The 22,876-nt window shown below is 36.3% G+C and overlaps 1 protein-coding gene across 3 annotated transcripts in view; it reads right to left on the minus strand.

Annotated features, from left to right (window-relative positions):
- BMPR2 (bone morphogenetic protein receptor type 2) overlaps positions 1–22,876 on the minus strand; it is a 201,816-nt gene that overhangs the window by 36,505 nt on the left and 142,435 nt on the right. For 2 of the 3 annotated variants that reach the window (XM_073807380.1, XM_019939102.3), the window contains exons 4-7: positions 8,834–8,944; positions 7,977–8,068; positions 5,244–5,474; positions 4,338–4,452 (exon numbers count right to left, since the gene is read on the minus strand). In XM_073807380.1, coding sequence (XP_073663481.1) covers positions 4,338–4,452; positions 5,244–5,474; positions 7,977–8,068; positions 8,834–8,944 — 549 coding nt within the window. The remainder of the gene's footprint in view (positions 1–4,337; positions 4,453–5,243; positions 5,475–7,976; positions 8,069–8,833; positions 8,945–22,876) is intronic. The other variant, XM_073807381.1, reaches the window with a different exon arrangement.

Genomic DNA, 22,876 nt, shown 5'->3' on the forward strand with positions numbered 1-22,876 from the left:
CACATAGTAAATGCTTGCTGAGTGAAAGAATATATCCAACCTAAGCCCCTAAGTAAAATCATAATTATTTTCCTCTTTATAAGAAAACCTTGGGGGAAGGGGGGGAGGGGGAGGAACGGATTGAGAGTTTGGGATTAGCAGATGTAAACTATTATATATAGGATGGAAAAACAACACAGTCCTACTGTACAGCACAAGGAACTATATTCAATATCTGTAATAAACCATAATGGAAAAGAATATGAAAAAGAATATATATATGTATAGCTGAGTCACTTTGTTGTACAGGAAAAGTTAACACAACATTGTAAATCAACTATACTCCAATAAAATTTTTAAAAAAGAAAACCTTATACAAATCTTATATTGAAATAAAACCGTAGCTCTTGAAAAGAAAAAAATTCTAAAGTACCATTCCCAAAATTTAAAATAACTCCTCAGGTATAGAAAGAAATACAGCAAAATCAGAACAAAGTCAACCAGTGTTATATTTAGGCACAAAAAGACTCAGTATTTACATTTATTACTCTCATTAACATGTATTAGACTTCAATTTCACCAAAAATGAAACTAAAGACAGAAGATAATGATTCCTTTGATATTGGGGGAAGGGGGTGGGGGGAGGCAATAGCACAACTAGAAGAAAAATAGCAGTTACCAGGTTTCTTATTCTAAAAATTGACTTCTTTCTCATTTGCTCCTCTTCCCAGTCCAGCCTTCCAAAGTATGTACTAACATGGCTCATTCAACCCCTAACAGAGCTACATTTCTTACTCTGGATAAAACCACAACATAAGTATATGTGGTATAATCTCGAGCTGATATTTATATAATAAAATTTATAGAGACACTGGAAAATGTTTGTACACTAACACCAAAGCAATACTTAAACTAAAATATCTCACACATAAGGGAAACCAGGTTAATAATGTGAATGTGCAATGAGTCAGTCAGTCAGCCAGCCAGAGGGGAAAACAAGGTAATACTTTCTGCTACTATTAAAAAAGGAAACAAAAGAAATGAAAAGAAAAGAGGAGAGGGAGGAAGCAAAGGAGGAAGGAAGTGAGGGAGGAAATAAGGAAAAAGAAAAAAAGAAAAAGGAAGAAACAAGAGAGGATTCATGACCAATGCTGAGGGTGGAACTATAGACCACCTTTTTGAGACTTCTTTTCCCCTTAAAGTTCCCCTCAATATTCATTTTAACCTTTTTTTATTGGGGAAGGGGCTGTGGTTTGTAGAAAGGGGGAGCCGAGCATGTAATGGTTTTGCCCTGGGCAGTAGCACACTTGGCAAATTTCTTAAAGCAAAGTGGGACACAATATTATTTTAATTATGTTAAAAAATAAAACCTGAACACAAAATAGTCTCTCTGTGGATATTTACATAAACATAAACACACACACACACACAGAGCAAAGGATCTGGAAAGATGTACATAAACTAGTTAATAGTAATTTTCTGGTTATAGATTTAAGTGATCTATATATGTTCCTTCTTTGCTAGACTTTTTTCCATGATAATGTTACACTGACATTACCATTAGGAAAAAAATTCATAGGGAGAACCAATTACAAATAAACAGGTTCAACTACTACTTCTCCTGAAGCAAAAAATAGCTGAATAAATAATAATAGTATTATTCCTTACTACAAAATTGTATGCCAAATAGCAAAGTTATATCTGAAGATACCGGGAAGAATAAAGTTCTCTAAAAAAAAGTGAAATGTCACTTTAAATGTTTTGAAATAGTACAGTATAGTTGGAATATTTATTTATTATTGAAATATAGTCATTTACAATGTCATGTTAGTTTCACGTGTACAGCAGTGATTTAGTTATACATATACATGCATACACACACACACACACATATATTCTTTTTCAGATAATTTTCCCTTATAGGGAAATATTATGAAATATTGAGTATAGCTCCCTGTGCTATACAGTACGTCCTTGTTGGTTATCTATTTTACATATAGTAGTGTGTATATGTTAATTCCATCCTCCAGATTTATCCTTCTCCCCCTTCCCCTTTGGTAACTATATGTTTGTTTTCTATGTCTGTGGGTCTATTTCTGTTTTGTAAATAAGTTCATTTGTATCTTTTTTTTTTTTTTGCAAATTCTATATATAAGTGATATATGATATTTGTCTTTCTCTGGCTTACTTCACTTAGTATGATAATCTCTAACTCCATCCATGTTGCTGTAAATGGCATTATATTATGGTTGAGTAATATTCCCTTTATATATATATACCACATCTTTATCCATTGATCTGTCAATGGACATATGTTGCTTGGCTATTGTAAATAGTGCTGCAATGAACATTGGGGTGCATGTATCTTTTCAAATTATATTTTCTCCGGGTATGTGCCCAGGAGTGAGATTGCTGGATCATATGGTACCTCTATTTTTAGTCTTTTAAGGAACCTACATACTGTTCTCCATACTGGCTATACCAATTTACATTCCTACCAGCAGTGTAGGAGGGTTCCTTTTTCTTCACACCCTCTCCAGCATTTATTACTTGCAGACTTTTTGATGAGGGCCATTCTGACTGCTGTGAGGTATGGAATATTTTTTAAATAATTAGGTAAAACCAAAAATTCAAATAGCTATTATACTTATGTTTTTTCACAAATAGATACACATTTTTTAAAATGGTAACTATTTAGTGATAATATTAGGTAATGTTTTAGAATAAAATCTGTGTTTAAATAAAACTCATATTTGATGGCAATCACTCTTTTCAGCCAATGTTTGACTAGAAACCTTATTGAATCATGCAAGCCTTGAAAATGGGGATTAGGATGGTATTTTAAGTTCTGTGCTAAGTCAGCTCTTTAAAGGAGTTATGGTATTTAAGAATAAGGAAACACAGTACAAATGGTTAATGAGCTAAAGCACTAAAGTAAGTGCATCAAGTTGCTGACACAGGCAATAACATTGGTCAATTCTGTATTCAGGAAAAGCAAGATGTCAAGATAAATGAACTGATAAATTATTCAGGAGAAATTATTTATATATGAAGCAGCAGATAGAAAAGATGATCCATGCTATCATACAATGGAACAAAGATCTAAGAAATTGTTACATTAAATATTCTCTTCATTATAGCAGTCAGAGAAACTGAAAAAACAATGCATGACAAGAAAATTGCTGTAAAGAATGAAAATGCAAAGACGGATTTTCACAGCAAAGCTAATTTAGAGGTGCCTGTGATGTGAGATGTATATTCAAACAAAGAAGCAAATATATTAAAAAGATGCTTTGAAAAACTAGCAAAAATGTACATAAAGGCTGAATATAAACTGTAGTTATGGCAAGGAACATAACCACACGGTACTGACACACTGGTGAAGCCTTACTCCTCACCATGAGTTCTCCTCTTCCTATTTAGGAACAGAACCGAGTGTTATTTGAGGCAGCAATGCACCCAGCTAAACAAAAACAAAAACAAGCTATATTCAAAAGCATCCCTTGCAGCTAAGTGTGGTAGGAAAGCATGGACTAAGTTCTGGGAAACAAAACATAAGCACAAGAGTGGGACTTCTCGAGGCAAAAGGAGGCAATTCCTTCTACTTTCCTTTTCTCTGCTGATTAGCATATAGCATGATGGACAATGAGGTGACCTTGAAAACAAGCCACATATAAAGACTAATGGAGAAGAAATAGAGGAGCCTGGGGCCCTGATAATATTACGGTGCTGCCAAAAAACTTTAGATTGTCTCTCTTCAGATTCTTACATGAGAAAGAAAAAAAAATGTCATCTTCATTGAAACCTGTTACTTTTTTCTCCCTGATAAATGTGAACAAGCCTAATTCTAGCTAAGAGAAGCACTGATTTATCAAAAGATACATTTGGGTTTTACACTAAAGACCAACCAACCTATGGAATTCATGTGTAAAGAAGTGATAATGCATCTGTAGTTCATTTAAATAAGCAAAATAAATACAAGGAAAATACAACACCGTCTAGCTAAGAGGTTCTTAACCTAGGTCCATAGATGAACTTCAAAGGATCTGAGAACCCCTACAATCAAAACAGTACTTTTTAAAGTATGCCTATACGTCTATCCTTACAGGGGGAGTGTTCAGAGCTTTAATCAAAATCGCAATGGAATCCATGACCCCTCTAGAGAATTGAAATTCTTTTTCTTATTCTTCTTGTTAAATTTCAAATATATTTCCTCACGTTAGATCTTGTAAACAGCTGGCTCATAATACATCTGCTATAATATAAAATATACTTTTACTTTAAAGATATGAATAAAATTTCCCTTTGTGAATTCTGGCCCCACATGGTTGTGATGCATCTTCTATTCATTGTCTTACCTCCTCGTGGTAATTCTGTATGAAGATAAGCCAGTCCTCTAGTCACAGAATGAGCCAGACGGCAAGAGCTTACCCAGTCACTTGTATGGAGACTTAAATACTTGCATAGAGATCCCTGTATGGAGGGAAAAAGTAAAAAGGGGAAAAAAGTAGAATTACTTTACTTGAACATGAGGAGGTTAAGTTAGCAGCTGTAAAAAGGATTTGCATGTTAGGATTCAAAGGAGATCTAATGAATTATAACACTTCAGAATCTCGAAGTAAGAAAAGACATTTCTATAGGTAGAGAGAGGAGGAGAGGATGGAAAAGAGAATTTAGACATTATCAATTTTTATTTCTCAAATATTAAACATTATGAATGGTTATTTCATTTTAAATGCTTTTTTTTTTTTTTTTTGTGGTACGTGGGCCTCTCACTGTTGTGGCCTCTCCCGTTGCAGAGCACAGGCTCCGGACGCACAGGCTCAGCGGCCATGGCTTATGGGCCCAGCTGCCATGGCTTATGGGCCCAGCTGCTCCGCGGCATGTGGGATCTTCCCGGACCGGGGCATGAACCCATGTCCCCTGCATCAGCAGGCGGACTCTCAACCACTGCGCCATCAGGGAAGCCCCAGATGCATCTTTTATTTATCAACTTAAGGCAGAAAAAAAAGTATTTTCAACTCTTTCACTGCTTCCTTCATCAAGGAAGTCTTGCTGAGAGAGAGAGAGACAGACAGAGACAGAGACAGTGTGATGTAAGTGCGTAGGGACTAAACAGTTTCATTCACATTCTGGAGTAAAATTGTTATGTCATTGTAGACCATTAATAACCAGTTTGCAAACCAGCAACACTCTACATAACAGGGGTCCTCCTACAAATCTGACTGACATAAATGTCAGTATATTTTTTATGAAGAACTTACATTGGGATAATACTCCATCACAAGCAAATACTCCATGCGTCCATCTGCAGTGACTCTCTCATCTCCAACTATAAAGCGAGCAATGTTGTCATGTTCCATCAAAGGCACTCTGTAAATGTTCTTCTCATTGATAAAATTCTGACGGTTTGCAAAGGAAAACACTTTTACAGCAACTGGACGTTCATCTAAGGAACCTTTATATACGGCTCCATATCGACCCCGGCCAATCAGCTGTAAATTTGTTTTGAAGAAAGCAAGATATTATTTCATCACAACTTAACAATCAAATTTACTAAATAATAAAGTATAAATCCATATGTATGCAACCAGATCTCTATTGCTTAGTTTGAGTAACTCCATTGTCAAGAAAATAATAAATTTGGCATCTTATATGGCTCAGAAACTCCTACCAGACCCAGCCCTCCCTCAGATGACAACTATAAACTCTGAACAATATTTTTTTTTTTTTTTTTTTTGCGGTACGCGGGCCTCTCACTGCTGTGGCCCCTCCCGTTGCGGAGCACAGGCTCCGGATGCACAGGCTCAGCGGCCATGGCTCACGGGCCCAGCCGCTCCGTGGCATGTGGGATATTCCCAGACCCGGGCACGATCCCGTGTCCCCTGCATCGGCAGGCGGACTCTCAACCACTGCGCCACCAGGGAAGCCCCTGAACAATATTTTTAAAAAGAAATCTAAAAATGCTGGAGAATGAACAAAAGTAGATAGGTTCTGAGGGGAGTCAACACTTGGAAGAAAGGAATGGCATAGGGTGAGCTACTTATTTTTATAGCTTTAAGCCTGTGAGCAGGCTGAAATCTGCACTGCATAGTGGAGCAGAAACTGTGATAGAAAATCTTTCTGGCCTCAGGAAGCAGGGGACAGAATTTGGGGCAACCACAGCATGGAAAATTAAGGGAGAATCCCAAAAAGGAGAGTCAGAGAGTTGGAAACCCAATTAATGCATGGGACAGACTCCAGCTAAAGATAAAAAGTAACTAAACTTCAGCTCAGGAGATGAGTTTGCAATATGTCCAACCAAGTTAATCACCTACTAAAATAAACAACGAAATGAACACACTTTAGAAGAACCTAACAGAATACAGGGTCTCCACAATATGACATTCACAATATCTAGTACAATACAGTACAATAAAAAATAACTCAAAAACCCCCCAGCAAGATGCAACTGTTCTCTTCATTTTTGGCTTCTGGGATTTCTCTGACTTTTTACTGAAAAAAAGGTTAGGGATTTACCATTTAAGGATATTTGTTATATTTCATTCACTATTTCTAATTTAAATTTTAACAAACAGACTGCCCTTTAGAAAGGCTGTATCAATATAAAGTTAAATCAGCAATGTTTGGGAGTGTTTCTTTTACTCAGTCCAGGATAAAATCCTAATGGTTTTAATTAGTATTTTTTCCAGTTTAGTAAATTGGACATCTTATTATACATTTACTAGGCATACTTACTTCTCCTGTGAATTGATAATTCATCTCTTTTGTCTATTTTTGATGGACTGGTTATTTAATGTTGATTTCTACCATCTCTTTATCAATTGTTTATGTGTTGAAATACCTTTTTCAAATTTTGCTTTTAACTTTTATTATATTTTTCTCCCAAATGGAAGGTTCTTAAAATGTTTTATATAACCAAATCTATCAGATCTATTATTTAGCAGTCTCTGGTTTAGTTAATTTATCCTAATAAAGATCATAAAAACATTCATCATGGTAAGACTTTTAACACAGGTTCTGAGATATTACCAAATGAAAATTTAATTCTATACAAAACATAATATTCATATATACCTATACAATATACAATATATACACAGACAAGGAATATTTATTCATCATCTACTGTGAATTGCTTGTCTAGCACATTTTTCTCAGAATCTGATGTCTTTATTCCCATACTCTTGTTCAAGTCTGTATTCAATGATCATCTCCTTTCTAAATATATTTTCTTTAATAACTCCTTTTCCATAACTTTCTTATCTCATTTGCTTTTTTTTTCTCCATAGCACTTACTACTACTTGAAATATACAGTTGACCTCTGAACAATGTGAGGGTTAGGGACACCAACCCCTCCACATAGTCCAAAATCCACATATAGCTTATAGTTGACCCTTCATATATACATGGTTCCTCTGTGTCCATGGTTCTACATCCATAGATTCAACCAACTGTGGATGGTGTAGTACTATAGTATCTACTATTGAAAAAAATCTGTGTATGAGTGGACCCATTCGGTTCAAAACCATGTTGTTCAAGGGTCAACTGTACTTTCATTTATTTAACCTCTTGTAGCCTCTCTCTCACTAGAATATAAGCCTCATGTATCTGTATTGTTCACCAACATTCTCAGTGCCTAGAATAGGCCTTGGCACAAAATTGATAATGCTTGTTGAATAAATGAATGAGTTAATGAAATCACTGTCTCAGATATACTATTATTTTTTATTTTTAATTTTTTTTGCAGTATGCGGGCCTCTCACTGTTGTGGCCTCTCCCGTTGTGGAGCACAGGCTCTGGATGCGCAGGCTCAGTGGCTATGGCTCACAGGCCCAGCCGCTCCGCGGCATGTGGGATCTTCCCGGACCGGGGCACGAGCCCGTGTCCCCTGCAACAGCAGGCGGACTCTCAACCACTGCGCCACCAGGGAAGCCCCGTCTCAGATATACTATGAGAGCAGAAAAAACAGTCCGTAATCTGAAAGCAATCTTACCTCCAACAGTTTCAGATTATCTAGGTCAAGAGAGGGCTCTGATGCTGCTGCCTCCATCATGTTCATACTGTGAAGACCTTGTTTACGGTCTCCTAGAGGAATAGGAAAAAGAACCTGCTAATGTGTGGTTCTCTTAAAAAGAAAATCTTCATTACACTTTTTAATATATGACAGTTAAAAAAAGACCTACAGAAGGATAGACAGCAAGACTTATGCCTAACGTCAATGGGAATAAAACTATTTACTAAACTAGGAATCATCCATAAATGAAGATGAAAAATGAATAACACAAAAGCTGAATTCTGGGAGATTGTTCTAGTAACACACCCAGTATAAAACCCTAAGAAATATGCAGAAACATTAAAGAAGGTTTTATTAAAGTTATTTGAATGAATGAATGGGTGCTGATTTCCTAAAAAGCTTGTCAAATCTAAAGTTTATGAGAACCAACTAGACAGTTGATGATATTTAGGAATTACTGTTATTTTTAGATATAAAAATGGTATTGTGGTTATATATATTTTAAGTCTTTATATTTCAGAGATAATACTAAAATATTTACAGATAAGTTATACCTTCAATTTATTTCAAAATAATCCAGTGGAATGGAAGCATGTGGTGAGTGGGGCTATAGATGATATAGAGATGTGATACTCATTGAAGCTGGGTAATAGGTATTTTGTATATGTTTGAAACCTTTCATAAAAACTAGGACAAAAAGTTTAAGAGAGAAGGATGACTCTGGGGTTACCACAGCACAGAGATGTTTTTTACCATGATGAATTTTTATAAAATAAAATCAATTCTGATTAAATGACATGTTTAATAAATAACAAAACAAAAAATTATATTTTTACCTGTCAGCATCCTGTATCCAAAGCATAAGGCAACTATCAAAACAGCTAATACAGAGACTGATGCCAAAGCAATGATTATTGTCTCATCTCGGTTAAATGAGTGAGGTGGACCTAAAAGAAAACAAAGTTTTAAATATAGTCACCCTTTCTTTTTGGTATTTTGCTAAATACTGACAGAAAGGCTATATCAATATATAGTCAAATCAGCAGTGTTTTTGCATCAAATGAAATGAAAGAAAAATTAATAATAAATTTGTAATAACTGTAAATTGTATATTTTTAATCATATGTATTATTTTATATAGACCTAGAACACTGAAACACCTGGTAGTTGTGCTCTTAATTACTGAAATATCAACTATATCATGGAACAGCATAGACAGAACAGTATAATATTTAAAAGAACAATCTTTGGAATCACATTTGGTTTTCAATCTTGACTACACTAGTCTCTCAGTGGCCTTTAGAAAATTATTAGAATTTTCTGATCTTCAATTCTCTCATTTGTAAAAATAGTAATCTCTACCTCACAAGTCTTCTGTGAGGCTTAAGTGGGAGTCTAAGTACTTAGTACAGTGTTGAGTATATTCTACCTGTGCAATAAATGTTATTATGTTTATCAATATTGGTATTATGATTATTAAGGAAAAGAGTATAGCTTTGCAGACAGTTAAACCTGAACTGGACTTCTTCCACATATTCTATGACCTTGGGAATATATCTTTACCTGTCTGCGCCTAAGCTTATTCACTTGCAGAAAGGGAACACACATATCTAAATCACAGGCCTATCATGAGCATGCAAACCATCTTATGTGTTAGTTCCATTCTTTGGATCAGATAATATCTAGAGAAATACCCTTTAGAATGGATGACTACAAACTAGAGCACATCCAGAAGAGAGCAAGTAGAACAGTGAAGGTATAAGAACTCTGAAATGTGATGGGTAGAAAGAATTAGAAGTGTCAGATATAGAAAAGGAGAAAACTTGAGGGGATATGGTAGCTGTCTTCATGTGAAAAAATGGACCTGTAGCTAGAGAGAATAACAAGATCCAATTAGTATCTGTTCAAGGACAGCAGTTATTAACCTAGCATACAGAAGAACTTAAGTTTATAAACGGAGCTGTCTAAAATGGAATGAATGGGACTTCCCTGGTGGTGCAGTGGTTAAGAATCCATCTGCCAATGCAGGGGACACAGGTTCGAACCCTGGTCCAGGAAGATCCCACATGCCACGCAGCAACTAAGCCCGTGCGCCACAACTACTGAGCCTGCGCTATACAGCCCGCAAGCCACAACTACTGAGCCCGCGTACCACAACTACTGAAGCTGGCACGCCTACAGCCCGTGCTCCACAACAAACAGAAACCACTGTCACGAGAAGCCCGCGGACCAAAACAAAGAGTAGCCCCCATATCCGCAACCAAAGAAAGCCTGCGCAGCAACGAAGACCCAACGCAGCCAAAAATAAAATTAAAAAAGAAAAAGAAAGGAATGAATTATCTTATGAGATAGCTGTTCATATTCATTTAACTGGAGGTATTCACGCAGTATTTGATAATAATGACCAGATACTCGGCTTAACGACTGCTAATATCTTTATTTAATCATTCTTTGCACTCTGTCAAAATCAAGCATATTGTGTTTTAAATCTTTTTCACTTTGGACATTATGTATTCTATCAAACTAGAAGGCTCTATGGCAAACTCAAAAGCCAGCATGGCCAAGAGTTCCTCTGATGGGCATTCCTGTTCTAAATGAATGTATCTGTCTCAAATTAAGCACAATTAAATATTAAAATGTCAAAACAATATTTCTATAGAAGGATCTGTTGAAGCACTATAGTACTCTCTTAATCTGCAGGACATTTATTGTATTTTAATAGACTAACATATTAATAATTGCACATAAATTTAACATATAGAGTAAGTTATAGGAGGAAACCTCATTTTACCGTGAGACATCACTTCATACATACACTAGGATGGCTATAATTTAAAAAAAGACAAAAGTGTTGCCAAGAATGGGGAGAGAAATTAGAACTCTTGTACATTATTGTTGGAATGTAAATGGTGCAGCTACAGTAGAAAATATTTTGGAAGTCCCTCAAAAAGTTAAACCTAGCATTACCATAAAATCCAGCAATCCGACTCCTAGTCATATACCAAAAAGAATTAAAATTAACTGTTCAGGGCTTCCCTGGTGGCGCAGTGGTTGAGAGTCTGCCTGCCGATTCAGGGGACACGGGTTCGTGCCCCGGTCCGGGGGGATCCCACGTGCCGCGGAGCGGCTGGGTCCGTGAGCCGTGGCCGCTCGGCCTGCGCGTCCGGAGCCTGTGCTCCGCAGCGGGAGAGGCCACAACAGTGAGAGGCCCGCGTACCGCAAAAAAAAAAAAAAAAAATTAACTGTTCAAAAACTTCTACAGAAATGTTCATGGCATCACTAATCACAATAGCCAAAAGTAGAAACAACACAAATGTTCATAAACTAATGATTGAATAAACAAAATGTGGTCTATCCATATAATGGATACATACAAAAGGTCACATATTCTATGATTCCATTTATTTATTATTTATTTATTTTGCGGTACACGGGCCTCTCACTGTTGTGGCCTCTCCCGTTGCGGAGCACAGGTTCCGGACGCGCAGGCTCAGCGGCCATGGCTCACGGGTCCAGCTGCTCCGCGGTATGTGGGATCTTCCCAGACCGGGGCACGAACCCGTATCCCCTGCATCGGCAGGCGGACTCTCAACCACTGCGCCACCAGGGAAGCCCTAAGATTCCATTTAAATGAAATACCCAGAATAGACAAATCCACAGAAACAGAAAGCAGATTAGTAGTTTCCAGTGACTCAGGTGAGGGGGAAATCTGCAGTGACTCATCAGGTACAGAATTCCGTTTTGGATTGATGAAAATATTTTGGAACTAGATAGAGGTTGCACAACACTGTAAATACACTAAATGGCACACTTTAACGTGGTTATTTCTACGTTATATGAATTTTACCTTTAAAAAAAACCTGACTTTAGAATATGCCCAACCCAAAAGAAATACTATTTTCAACACACAAAAAACAGATACAGGCACACACAAACTAAATAATAATCTATAGATTTTTTACAATAAGATATACACAAATTATTTTATGTGCTTATTGATCTTCCCTTTATTGACTGTCAGATCATTACTGACTTTCAGATACTTTGTATTTTTTTAAGGTAACTGAAGCTTTAAACTATAGTATAAGACAATCAGATTACAGATTCATTATTATGGAAGCTCACATTTTATTTTTATGGTCCACTGAAGTCAAAGAGAGAGAAAAGGTAGGAGGTGAAAAGTGGAGGACCAAACAAGAAACAAGGATATGGTGGAAAATAGTGACATTTAAAGTAAGGTAGAGAGTTTCAAGGAAGGCAGAAAAAGGAAAAGAAAGACCAAAAGGTGGAACATGGTGAATGCTGACTGGACATGGCTTGTTCTTGTCATATTTAGCATTCTATTGGGCAGTGAATATCAAAGGAAATGTCATCTATTTTTAAATCTCTCTGAAATTGAAATTCATAATCTTTAGCCTTGTTATTATTTTTAATAGACTTTATTATTTAGAGATGTTTAGGTTTACAGAAAAACTATGCAGAAAGTTCTGACACTTCTCATATACCACCCCCCAACACACGATTTCTCTTATTAATAGCTTCCATTAGTGTATGCTATGCACTGAACTGTGTTCCCTTAAAAGTCATATGATGAAGCATTAACTATCAATGTGATGACTTTTGGACATGGGTTCTTTTGAAGACAGGTTTAGATGAGGCCATGAGAATGGGCTCACAGTGGGTGGGATTAGTGTGCTTATAAGAAGAAACAAGAGAGTGTTTGCTTTCTCTTTCTCTGCCCTGTGAAGAACCAGTGAGGAGGCCATCTGCAATCCCAGAAGAGTCCTCAGTAGAACCCAATCACGCTGGAACCCTAACCTCCAACTTCTAGCCTTCAGGACGGTAAGAAAATAAATTTGTGTTGTTCAAGCCACTTGTTATGTTATTTTATTATGGCTGGGAAGGGGAACAGAATATGGCACCCCAAAATATGCCCCTTTGGCATAAGGATTTTCTTGAGCTGGTTATTTTTAAGAAACAGCAGACACTGGAGAAGCTCTGAAAACCTAATAGAAGTTATCCTTTTATAAGGGATATTTACATTTCTAAGGGAAATATCCATTTGTAAAGGTATCTCTCTCTCTCTGTACCAGGAAAAGGAAGAATAAAACTTACTATAGAAAGCTTATACTTAAATCTGCATAACAACTATACCCTTGTTTATTTTGCTTTGCCTCGTAAATTCCCATAAGTGGTCTCCATCTCACCTCTACCCCAATCTTCTTTGCTCTTTAGCTGGGGATGGCATATAAAAGATGATAGCTTGGGCAATTTTGGAGAGTCACTCATTTTTCTCTTGGGTATCTCCCATGTATGTAGGAGGTATATACATGTTTGTTTTTCTCCTGTCATTCTGTCTTGGTCTCAGCCAAGAAACTAGAAGGGTGGAGGGAAAATGATTTTTTCTCCCCTACAGCTGCTGGAGCAGACGAAGACAGTATGGAAACATTTATTACAAATTATGAACCAATATTGATACATTATTATTAAAGGCCATAGTTTCATTAAGTTTCAAGATTTGTGTTGTATAGTTCTACAGGTTTTAACAGATACATAATGTCATGTATCCATCATGACAGTATCATACAGAATAGCTTTGCTATCCTAAAAGTTCCCTGTGCTCCACCTACTCATATTTCACTCCAACTCCCACTCTGGCACTCATTGATTTTTACCTTTTCCATAATGTCATATAGTTGGAATACAGTATGTAGCCTTTTCAGACTGGCTTCTTTCACTTAGCAATATGCATACAAGATTCCTCCATGTCTTTTTGTGGCTACACAGTTTATTTTTAACAGTGAATAATATTCCATGGTACCCCAGTTTATCCATTCACCTATTGAAAGACATCTTGGATCCTTCTGGTTTTTGACAGCTTTGAATAAAGTTGCTATAAACATTTATGTACAGGTTTCTGTGTGGACAGAAGCTTTCAGCTCACCTGGATATTGAGTAGCATGACTGTTACATGGTATGGTAAGCCTTTGTTTAGCTTTGTAAAAAAACTGTCAAACTCTCTTCAAAGTGGCTGTCCTCTTTTGCATTCCTACCAGCAATGAATAGTTCCTGTTGTTCTACATCCTTGTCAGCATTAGGTGTAGTCAGTGTTTTGGATTTTAGCCATTCTAATAGATTTTTTCAAACTGGTATCTCATTGTTGTCTTGACTTGCAATTCCCTCATGACATAGGATGTTGAGCATATGCTTATTTGCCATCTGTCTATCTTCTATGGTGAGCTGTCCATTTAGATCTTCTCTCTACTTTTTAATTGGGCTGTTTGTTTTCTTATTGTTAGGTTTTAACAGTTCTTTGCATATTTCAGATACAAATCCTCTATCAGATATGTGTTTTGCAAATATTTTATCTTAGTGTGGATTGTCTTTTCACTGTCAAGGTATCACGGTAATGCTGGCCTCACAGAATGAAATAGGAAGTGTTCTCTAAGCTCCTATTTTCTGGAAGAAATTATAGAGAACTTGTATCCTTTCTTCTTTAAATGTTCTCTAGAATTCAACAATAAAACCATCTCAGCTTGATGCTTTTGGTATTAGAAAGTATTAATTATTGATTCAATTTCTTTAATAGATAAACACCTGTTCAGATTATATATTTCTCCCTGTGTGAGTTTTGGTAGATTGTGTCTTTCAAGGAATTGGTCCAATACATCTAAGTTATCAAATCTGTTAACATAGAGTTGTTCATAATATTCCTTTACTATCCATGGGATCTGTAGTCATGACATTTCTTTCATTTATGATTATTAGAAATTTATTTCTTTTTTCATTTTGTTCTTGGAAGCCTGGCTAGAGGTGTATCAATTTTATTGATCTTTTTAAAGAACCAGCTTTTGGTTTTGTTGCCTTTTCTCTATTAATTTCCTGTTTTCAATTCAACTGATCTCTGATCTAACTTTTACTCCTTCTTTCTTTCTGCTTATTTTGGATTTAATTTGCTCCTCTTTTTCTAGTTTCCTAAGGTAAAAACTTAGGAAATCACTAGAATTTATTATTGAAGGAAAAAAAAAGGGCATACAAAATTAAATCCAATTCATCTAGTTAACATTAAAATAAAATATCTGCCCCAATTTTAGCACCCATGTGAAACCAACCAGGCCCTGTGGGACTCCTGGGCACAAAACCCTTTCTGTGTCCCTCGTTTCTTGTTTGTAGGAAATAAGCTTCATTCAGCCTCCATGACCTTCCCTGAGTTCCAAAGGGCAGGTTCAAACAGTTCCTAATCGAGGAAGGGAGGGGATGCAGAGACAGGGAGGAGTAGTACAAAAACAACAGTGCAGCTTTGGAGCAGGGTACTGGTTCCTCCTCAAGGAATATACATATCAGTATTTTTGAGCTCCTCTGAAGTACGAAAACCCCCACCAAATGGAAGATGTTAACTGCTTGATGAAGCATTCTTCATTCCAAAGAGGTCACAGTTCGATAACCTCGAGAACCACAGAATCCTATCATGAGACCACCTGACACCAGATGATCTCTACACTGAAGGAATGCAGGTCCTGCAGGCACCCAGATCCTTATAAGCAACCCCTCCCCTTGAGTATAAGACTCCTCACAAACCGCCCCCCCCCACACTGAGACACAGTTTTTGTTTTTTTTTTTAATAGTTTACTGTATGTATGTATGTCTGTATGTCTGTATGTCTGTATGTCTGTATTTATTTATTTATTTATGGGTGCTTTGGGTCTTCGTTGCTGTGTGCGGGCTTTTCTCTAGTTGCGGCGAGCAGGGGCTACTCTTCGTTGTGGTGTGCAGGCTTCTTGCTGTGGTGGCTTCTCTTGTTGCAGAGCACAGGATCCAGGCACCCGGGCTTCAGTAGCTGCAGCACGCAGCCTCAGTTGTTGTGGCTTGTGGGCTCTAGAGCGCAGGCTCAGTAGTTGTGGCGCACGGGCTTAGTTGCTCCATGGCATGTGGGATCTTACCGGACCAGGGTTTGAACCCTTGTCCCCTGCATTGGCAGGCAGATTCTTAACCACTGCGCCACTAGGGAAGTCCCTGGGACACAGTTTTGAGGGCATTAGCCTGCTCTGGCCCCCTTTGCCTGGCAAAGCAATAAAGCTATTCTTTTCTACTTCATCCAAACTCTTTCTCTGAAATTCAAACTGGGGCTGGTGTACAGAGGCTGATTTTCAGTATCAAATGTGACAGACAAAATTTATTTTTCATAGAATGAAGTTGCTCTTTAACTGCATTAATACAAATTCACAAATCTAGTGTGAAACAAAGGTTTGCTATTTCCAAATTAGAAAGGCTAATTATTTAAATGGATATTTATTTCCTTATGTAATTCAAACACATATGAATTAATAAAGTAATGTCTTGAAAACATTACAAATGCCAACTATATGGTACTTACATTTTTTTTTATTTCAGAGGAAAAAATGAGATAAAAATTACACTGCTTAAAGCATAACTCAAGCTATGACTTGTCACCTAGATTTTTATTTTTTGAATTGGACATCTATGTTCTGTTTTTTCATACATCTCTTTTTAAAAAAATCTAGATATAACTGATGTACAACAATATTATTTTCAGGTGTAAAACATAATGATTCAACATACATTTCTCTCCTATGTGCCATTAAATCATCATTGAGAAAGTAACATAGTATTTCTTAAAAGAGTGCTATTCACTATCATCTTGAAAAGGGAACCCTCATACACTGTTGGTAGGAAAGTAAACTGGTACAGCCATTATGAAAACAGTACGGAGATTCCTTAAAAACTTCAAAATATAGTTACCATATGATCCAGCAATTCCATTCCAGGCCATATATACGGAAAAAACAAAAACTCTAATTTAAAAAGATACATGCTCCCCTATATTCATAGCAGCACTATGTTAAAACAACAAGACATGGAAGAAACCTAAATGCCCAGTGACAGATGAATGGATAAGGCAGATGTGGTATACAGATATAGATATATAGATAAAATATGATATTACTCAGCCATAAAAAAAAAAGAATGAAATAATGTCATTTGAAGAAACATGGATGGACCTAGAGATTATCATACTAAATAAAGTAAGTCAGACAGACAAAGACAAATATATCACTTATATGTGGAATCTAAAGAAAAAATTGGTACAAATGAACTTATTTACCGAAGAGAAACCGACTCACAAACATAGAAAACAAACTTACGGTTACCAAAGAGGAAAGGAGGAGCAGGAGAAATAAATTAGGAATTTGGGATTAACAGGTACAAACTACCATAAAAAAATAAACAACAAGGACCTACTGTATAGCACAGGACACTGTAACTATATTCCATATCTTGTAATGACCTATAATGAAAAAGAATCTGAAAAACAATACACACACACACACACACACACACACACACATATACATATATATTTTGCTATACACCTAAAACACTGTAAATCAACTATACTTCAATCTAAACAAAAAACAAAAAAGCAACTTTATCACCCCGAAGATAAACTCTGTAACCATTAACCATTAACTCCTTATTCTCCCCTTCTCCAACAATCTGGTAAACTCCAGTCTACTTTCTTTCTCTATGAATATGCCTACGATTGATATTTCATGTAAATGGAATCATACAATATTTGCTCTTTTCTGTCTGGCTTATTTCACTTAGCATAATGTTTTCAAGGTTCCTCCATGTTGCAGTAGATAGGTTATCTTTTCCCCTTCTTAATATGTCCACTGAAGTACAAAAATTTTAAATTTTGATGAAGTCTAATTTATCTACTTTTTCCTTTGTTGCCTATAGTTTGGTGTCATATGTAAGAATTCACTGCTAAAGCCTAGGTCATGAAGATGTACTCCTATATTTTCCTCTGAAGTTCTATGGTTTTAGCTTTTATATTGAGGTTGTTGAACCATTTTGAGTTAATTTTTGTATATGGTGTGAAGTAGGGGGTCAACTTCATTGTTTTGCATATGGATGCTAGAGTGTTTTTAACTCAATCCAAACAATCTTTGTCTCTTAACTGGAATATTTAATCTATTTACATGTAAGATACTTAGTGACACATTTGTGTTTATATCTACTATTTTATTTTAGACTATTGGACCATGCCAACTAGTTTTCCAGGCAGTAGAAAGACCTTAGAATATGGTAAGTTATTACACTCTCCATGATTAATTACTGATGTCATATTTTCGTCCCTTTTTTAAAACTCCATGAACAATTATTATGAGCAAAAGTGCTACAATGAGAACTTTCATATGCTTCTTGCTTGTAGTGCAAATAGGTACAGCTTTTTTAATTTTTGAATTTTATTTATTTTTTTATACAGCAGGTTCTTATTAGTCATCAATTTTATACACATCAGTGTATACATGTCAATCCCATTCACCCAATTCAGCACACGACCATCCCCACCCCACCACGGTTTTCCCCCCTTGGTGTCCATACTTTTGTTCTCTACATCTGTGTCTCAGTTTCTGCCCTGCAAACCGGTTCATCTGTACCATTTTTCTAGGTTCCACTTACATGTGTTAATATACGATATTTGTTTTTCTCTTTCCAACTTCCTTAACTCTGTATGACAGTCTCTAGATCCAGCCACGTCTCAACAAATGACTCAATTTAGTTCATTTTTATGGCTGAGTAATATTCCATTTTATATATGTACCACATCTTCTTTACCCATTCACCTGTCGATGGGCATTTAGGTTGCTTCCATGACCTGGCTATTGTAAATAGTGCTGCAATGAACATTGGGGTGCATGTGTCTTTTTCAATTATGGTTTTCTGTGGGTATATACCCAGTAGGGGGATTGCTGAATCATATGGTAATTCTATTTTTAATTTTTAAAGGAACCTCCATACTGTTCTCCATAGTGGCTGTATCAGTTTACAATTCCACCAACAGTGCAAGAGGGTTCCCTTTTCTCCACACCCTCTCCGATATTTGTTGTTTGTAGATTTTCTCATGATGCCCATTCTAACCGGTGTGAGGTGATACCTCGTAGTTTCCATTTGCATTTCTCTAATAATTAGCGATGTTGAGCAGCTTTTCATGTGCTTCTTGGCCATCTGTATGTATTCTTTGGAGATATGTCTATTTAGGTCTTTTGCCCATTTTTGGATTTGGTTGTTGGTTTTTTGAATATTGAGATGCATGAGCTATTTATATATTTTGGAGATTAATCCTTTGTCCGCTGATTTGTTTGCAAATATTTTCTCCCCTTCTGAGGGTTTTTCTTTTGGTTTTGGTTATGGTTTCCTTTGCTGTGAAAAAGCTTTTAAGTTTCATTAGGTCCCATTTGTTTATTTTTGTTTTTATTTCCATTACTCTAGGAGGTGGATCAAAAAAGATCTTGCTGTGATTTATGTCAAAGAGTGTTCTTCCTATGTTTTCCTCTAAGAGTTTTATAGTGTCCAGTCTTACATTTAGATCTTGAATCCGTTTTGAGTTTATTTTTGTTTATGGTGTTAGGGAGTGTTCTAATTTCATTCTTTTTACAAGTAGCTGTCCAGTTTACCCACCACCACTTATTGAAGAGACTGTCTTTTCTCCATTGTATATCCTTACCTCCTTTGTCATAGATTAGTTGACCATAGGTGCATGGGTTTTTCTCTGGGCTTTCTATCTTGTTCCATGGTCTATGTTTCTGTTTTTGTGCCAGTACCATATTGTCTTGATTACTGTAGCTTTCTACTATAGTCTGAAGACAGGGAGCCTGATTCCTCCAGCTCTGTTTTTTTCCCTCAAGACTCCTTTGGCTATTCGGGGTCTTTTGTGTATCCATACAAATTTTAAGATTTTTTTGTTCTAGTTCCGTAAAAAATGCCATTGGTAATTTGATAGGGAGTACATTGCATCTGTACATTGCTTTAGGTAGTATAGTCATTTGCATAATATTGATTCTTCCAGTCCAAGAACATGGTATATCTCTCCATCTATTGGTATCATCTTTAATTTCTTTCATCAGTGTCTTGTATTTTTCTGCATACAGGTCTTCTGTCTCTCTAGGTAAGTTTAGTCCTAGGTATTTTATTCTTTTTGTTAAAATTGAAATGGGAGTATTTCCTTAATTTCTCTTTCAGATTTTTCATCATTAGTGGATAGGAATGCAAGAGATTTCTGTGCATTAATTTTGTATCCTGGAACGTTACCAAATTCATTGATTAGCTCTAGTAGTTCTCTGGTGGCATTCTTAGGATTCTCTATGTATAGTATCATGTCATCTGCAAACAGTGACAGTTTTACTTCTTCTTTTCCAATTTGGATTCCTTTTATTTCTTTTTCTTCTCTGATTGCCATGGCTAGGACTTCCAAAACTGTGTTGAATAACAGTGGTGAGAGCGCACATCCTTGTCTTCTTCCTGATCTTAGAGGAAATGCTTTCAGTTTTTCACCATTGAGAATGATGTTTGCTGTGGGTTTGTCGTAGATGGCCTTTATTATGTTGAGGTAGGTTCCCTCTATGCCCACTTTCTGGAGAGTTTTTATCATAAATGGGTGTTGAATTTTGTCAAAAGCTTTTTCTGCATCTATTGAGATGATCATATGCTTTTTATTCTTCAATTTGTTAATATGGTGTATCACATTGACTGACTTGCATATATTGAAGAATCCTTGTATCCCTTGGATAAATCCCACTTGATCATGGTGTATGATCCTTTTAATGTACTGTTGGATTCTGTTTGCTAGTATTTTGTTGAGGATTTCTGCATTTATATTAATCAATGATACTGGTGTGTAATTTTCTTTTTCTGTAGTATCTTTGTCTGGTTTTGGTATCGGGGTGATGGTGGCCTCATAGAATGAGATGGGAGTGTTCCTTCCTTGTAATTTTTTGAAAGAGTTTGAGAAGGATGGGTGTTAGTTCTTCTCTAAATGTTTGATAGAATTCACCTGTGAAGCCATCTGGTCCTGGACTTTTGTTTTTGGAAGATTTTTAATGACAGTTTCAATTTCAGTGCTTGTGATTGGTCTGTTCATATTTTCTATTTCTTCCAGGTTCAGTCTTGGAAGGTTATACCTTTCTAAGAATTTGTCCAATTCTTCCAGGTTGTCCATTTTATTGGCATAGAGCTGCTTGTAGTAGTCTCTTGGGATGCTTTGTATTTCTGCGGTAACTGTTGTAACTTCTCTGTTTTCATTTCTAATTTTATTGATTTGAGTCCTCTCCCTCTTTTTCTTGAGGAGTCTGGCTAATGACTTATCAATTTTGTTTATCTTATCAAAGAACCAGCTTTTAGTTTTATTGATCTTTCCTGTTGTTTTCTTTATTTCTATTTCATTTATTTCTGCTCTGATTTTTATGATTTCTTTCCTTCTGCTAACTTTGGGTTTTGTTTGTTCTTCTTTCTCTAGTTCCTTTAGGTGTAAGGTTACATTGTTTATTTGAGATTTTTCTTGTTTCTTGAGGTAGGCTTGTATAGCTATAAACTTCCCTCTTAGAAGTGCTTTTGCTGCATCCCATAGGTTTTGGATCGTCATGTTTTCATTGTCATTTCTCTCCAGGTATTGTTGGATTTCCTCTTTGATTTCTTCAGTGATCTCGTGGTTATTTAGTAACGTATTGTTTAGCCTCCGTGTGTTAGTGTTTTTTATGTTTTTTCCCCTGTAATTCATTTCTAACCTCATAGCGTTATGGTCAGAAGATTCTTGATATGATTTCAATTTTCTTAAATTTACTGAGGCTTGATTTGTGACCCAAGATGTGATCTATCCAGGAGAATGTTCCGAGCGCACTTGAGAAGAAAGTGTAATCTGCTGTTTTTGGATGGATGTCCTATAAACATCAATAAATCTATCTGGTATATTGTGTCATTTAAAGCTTCTGTTCCCTTACTTATTTTCATTTTGGATGATCTGTCCATTGGTGTAAGTGAGGTGTTCAAGTCCTCCACTATTATTGTGTTACTGTCGTTTTCCTCTTTTATAGCTGTTAGCAGTTCCCTTATGTATTGAGGTGCTCTATGTTGGGTGCATATATATTTATAATTTTTATATCTTCTTCTTGGATTGATCCCGTGATCATTATATAGTGTCCTTCCTTGTCTCTTGTAACGTTCTTTAACGTCTATTTTATCTGATATGAGTATTGCTACTCCAGCTTTCTTTTGATTTCCATTTGCATGGAATATCTTTTTTGATCCCCTCACTTTCAGTCTGAATGCGTCCCTAGGTCTGAAGTTGGTCTCCTGGAGACAGCATATATAGATGGGTCTTGTTTTTGTATCCATTCAGCAAGGCTGTGTCTTTTGGATGGAGCATTTAATGCATTCACGTTTAAGGTAATGATCGATATGTATGTTCCTATGACCATTTTCTTGATTGTTTTGGGTTTGTTTTAGTAGGTCCTTTTCTTCTCTTGTGTTTCCCACTTAGAGAAATTCCTTTAGCATTTGTTGTAGAGCTGGTTTGGTGGTGCTGAATTCTCTTAGCTTCTGCTTGTCTGTAATGCTTTTGATTTCTCCATCGAATCTGAATGAGATCCTTGCCGCGTAGAGTAATCTTGGTTGTAGGGTCTTCCCTTTCATCACTTTAAGAATATCATGCCACTCCCTTCTGGCTTGTAGGGTTTCTGCTGAGAAATCAGCTGTTAACCTTATGGGAGTTCCCCTGTATGTTATTTGTCCTTTTTCCCTTTCTGCTTTCAATGATTTTTCTTTGTCTTTAATTTTTGCCAATTTGATTACTATGTTTCTTGGCGTGTTTCTCCTTGGGTTTATCCTGTATGGGACTCTGTGCACTTCCTGGACTTGGGTGGTTATTTCCTTTCCCATGTTAGGGAAGTTTTTGACTATAATCTCTTCAGATATTTTCTCTGGTCCTTTCTCTCTCTTTTCTCCTTCTGGCACCCCTATAATGCAAATGTTCGTGTGTTTAATGTTGTCCCAGAGGTTTCTTAGGCTGTCTTCATTTC

This window comes from Tursiops truncatus, chromosome 7 (assembly GCF_011762595.2).
Source record: "Tursiops truncatus isolate mTurTru1 chromosome 7, mTurTru1.mat.Y, whole genome shotgun sequence".
Classification (NCBI taxonomy): domain Eukaryota; kingdom Metazoa; phylum Chordata; class Mammalia; order Artiodactyla; family Delphinidae; genus Tursiops; species Tursiops truncatus.